At 49.5% G+C, this 1586-nt stretch overlaps 1 protein-coding gene across 1 annotated transcript in view; it reads right to left on the bottom strand.

Moving 5' to 3' along the window:
* Positions 1 to 422: 422 nt before the first annotated feature.
* The window catches only part of SPACA6 (sperm acrosome associated 6), a 17771-nt gene continuing 16607 nt past the window's right edge, over positions 423 to 1586 (bottom strand). Inside the window, exon 5 of the mRNA XM_042783240.1 lies at positions 423 to 476. Within this exon, the coding sequence (XP_042639174.1) occupies positions 423 to 476 (54 nt within the window). The remainder of the gene's footprint in view (positions 477 to 1586) is intronic.

The following is a 1586-nucleotide window of genomic DNA, read 5'->3' as shown; positions in this document are numbered from 1 at the left end:
TCGACGGCACATAACAACAACAACAACAACAATACTTTATTGTTACATTCTCAGAAATAAGAGGTTAAGGAGGGCAGTTAGATACTTAACCAAAAAACCCCAACCCAGATGTCACTGAGTTGATTCCAACTCATGACGGCCCCAGGTGTGTGAGCGCCAAACTGTGCCCACAGGGTCTCTGACTTTTACAGACATAATTCACTTTTGTTGTTGTGGAGACGACACGTGGCAGAACATAACACCACTTCAACACTTTCTACGTGCCCAGTTCAGTGCCAGTGTGTGGTTTCGGTTTTCTCACGAAGGACCGAAATCAGGACGAGCAAAGAGAGGCCCACAGGGCAGGGTCTCGGGGGGTCTGGGAGGACCCCCAGCTCGGAGCTTCCGTGCCCCCTCCACACTCTCGGGACAGTGATGTACTGTCAACGAGGGATTTCACTGCAGAGCACAGCACGGTGGTGTCGGACCTCGTCTAACTTCAGGTGGCGAGATGACAGTCATCATTGGCATCAGCCCAGAGCTGGTTCCTGTGAGGTGGTCAGACATCCCTCCACCCTTCAACCCTTTTTACCAATTCTGGCTTCAATAATCCATTGAGTGTCCACACACAACTCACAGACAGTACTCACGACTCTGCGATTTATTACGGAAGCAACAGCTTACAATTCAGGAACAGGATCAACTTGGAAGCTAACAGGAACCACTCAGGATATATACTTCCCTGATCAGGATGGCAATGGGTTAATCTTCATGGGAACAGGTCTCCAGGTCTTTCTCTCATGGAGGTGCTGGATGTGTTTGAACCACCAACCCTTCCGTTAGCAGCCAAGTGTTTACCTTGACATATCACATAACTTGATATATCCTGTTACCATCCAGTTGATTCCGACTCAGTGGGCCTAAAGGACAGAGTAGAACTGGCCCGTAGGGTTTGCAAGGCTGGAAGTTTCACAGGCAAAGACTGCTACCTCCTTCTCTCAAGGTCAAACGGTCGACCTTTCAGTAAGCAGCTGGGCGCCTAACCACTGTGCCACCAGGGCCCCTGCCAACTTGACATATGTTTTACTTAATTCTCTTTCTATTGTCTGACCAGACACGAGACTACAAGCCCTGAAGGCAGGGGCTCTTGGCTGCTCTCATTGTGTCTCCAGCACCTTGAGACTACGGAGACTGTATTAAGTGCTCAGTGACTATTTGCTGAAGGAATGAATGAATCAACGAAGGGGAAATACACCAGGGAATGAGGATAAGTACTGGGCAGGTCCCAACAGCCCAGAAGGAGGTGCCCCTTAAGGTGGGTGTCTTCATTCTCTAGCGCTGCTGCAACAGAAATAGCACAAGGGGGTGACTTTAACAAGTTTATTCTCCTGCAGTTCAGCAACTCTAGGGCACAAGCTCTAGAGGAAGGGTCGGTCTCTGTCTCTCTGTCTCTCTCTCTCTATCTCTGGGCTCTGGGGGAAGATCCTGGTTCCTTGGTGAACTTCAGGTGGGGTGGCCAAATCTTTCCCTATCTCTGTTTGCTAATCGAACTAATCCGCTCAATTTATCACGCAAAGAGGTGGAGCTACACCAACACAGGCTCAGTC

This window comes from Orycteropus afer, unplaced genomic scaffold (assembly GCF_000298275.1).
Source record: "Orycteropus afer afer isolate SDZICR_OR568_19922 unplaced genomic scaffold, OryAfe1.0 scaffold00765, whole genome shotgun sequence".
In the NCBI taxonomy this organism is placed as follows: domain Eukaryota; kingdom Metazoa; phylum Chordata; class Mammalia; order Tubulidentata; family Orycteropodidae; genus Orycteropus; species Orycteropus afer.
Note: the sequence above shows the minus strand (reverse complement) of the source record. Positions and strands in the feature narration are given on the sequence as shown.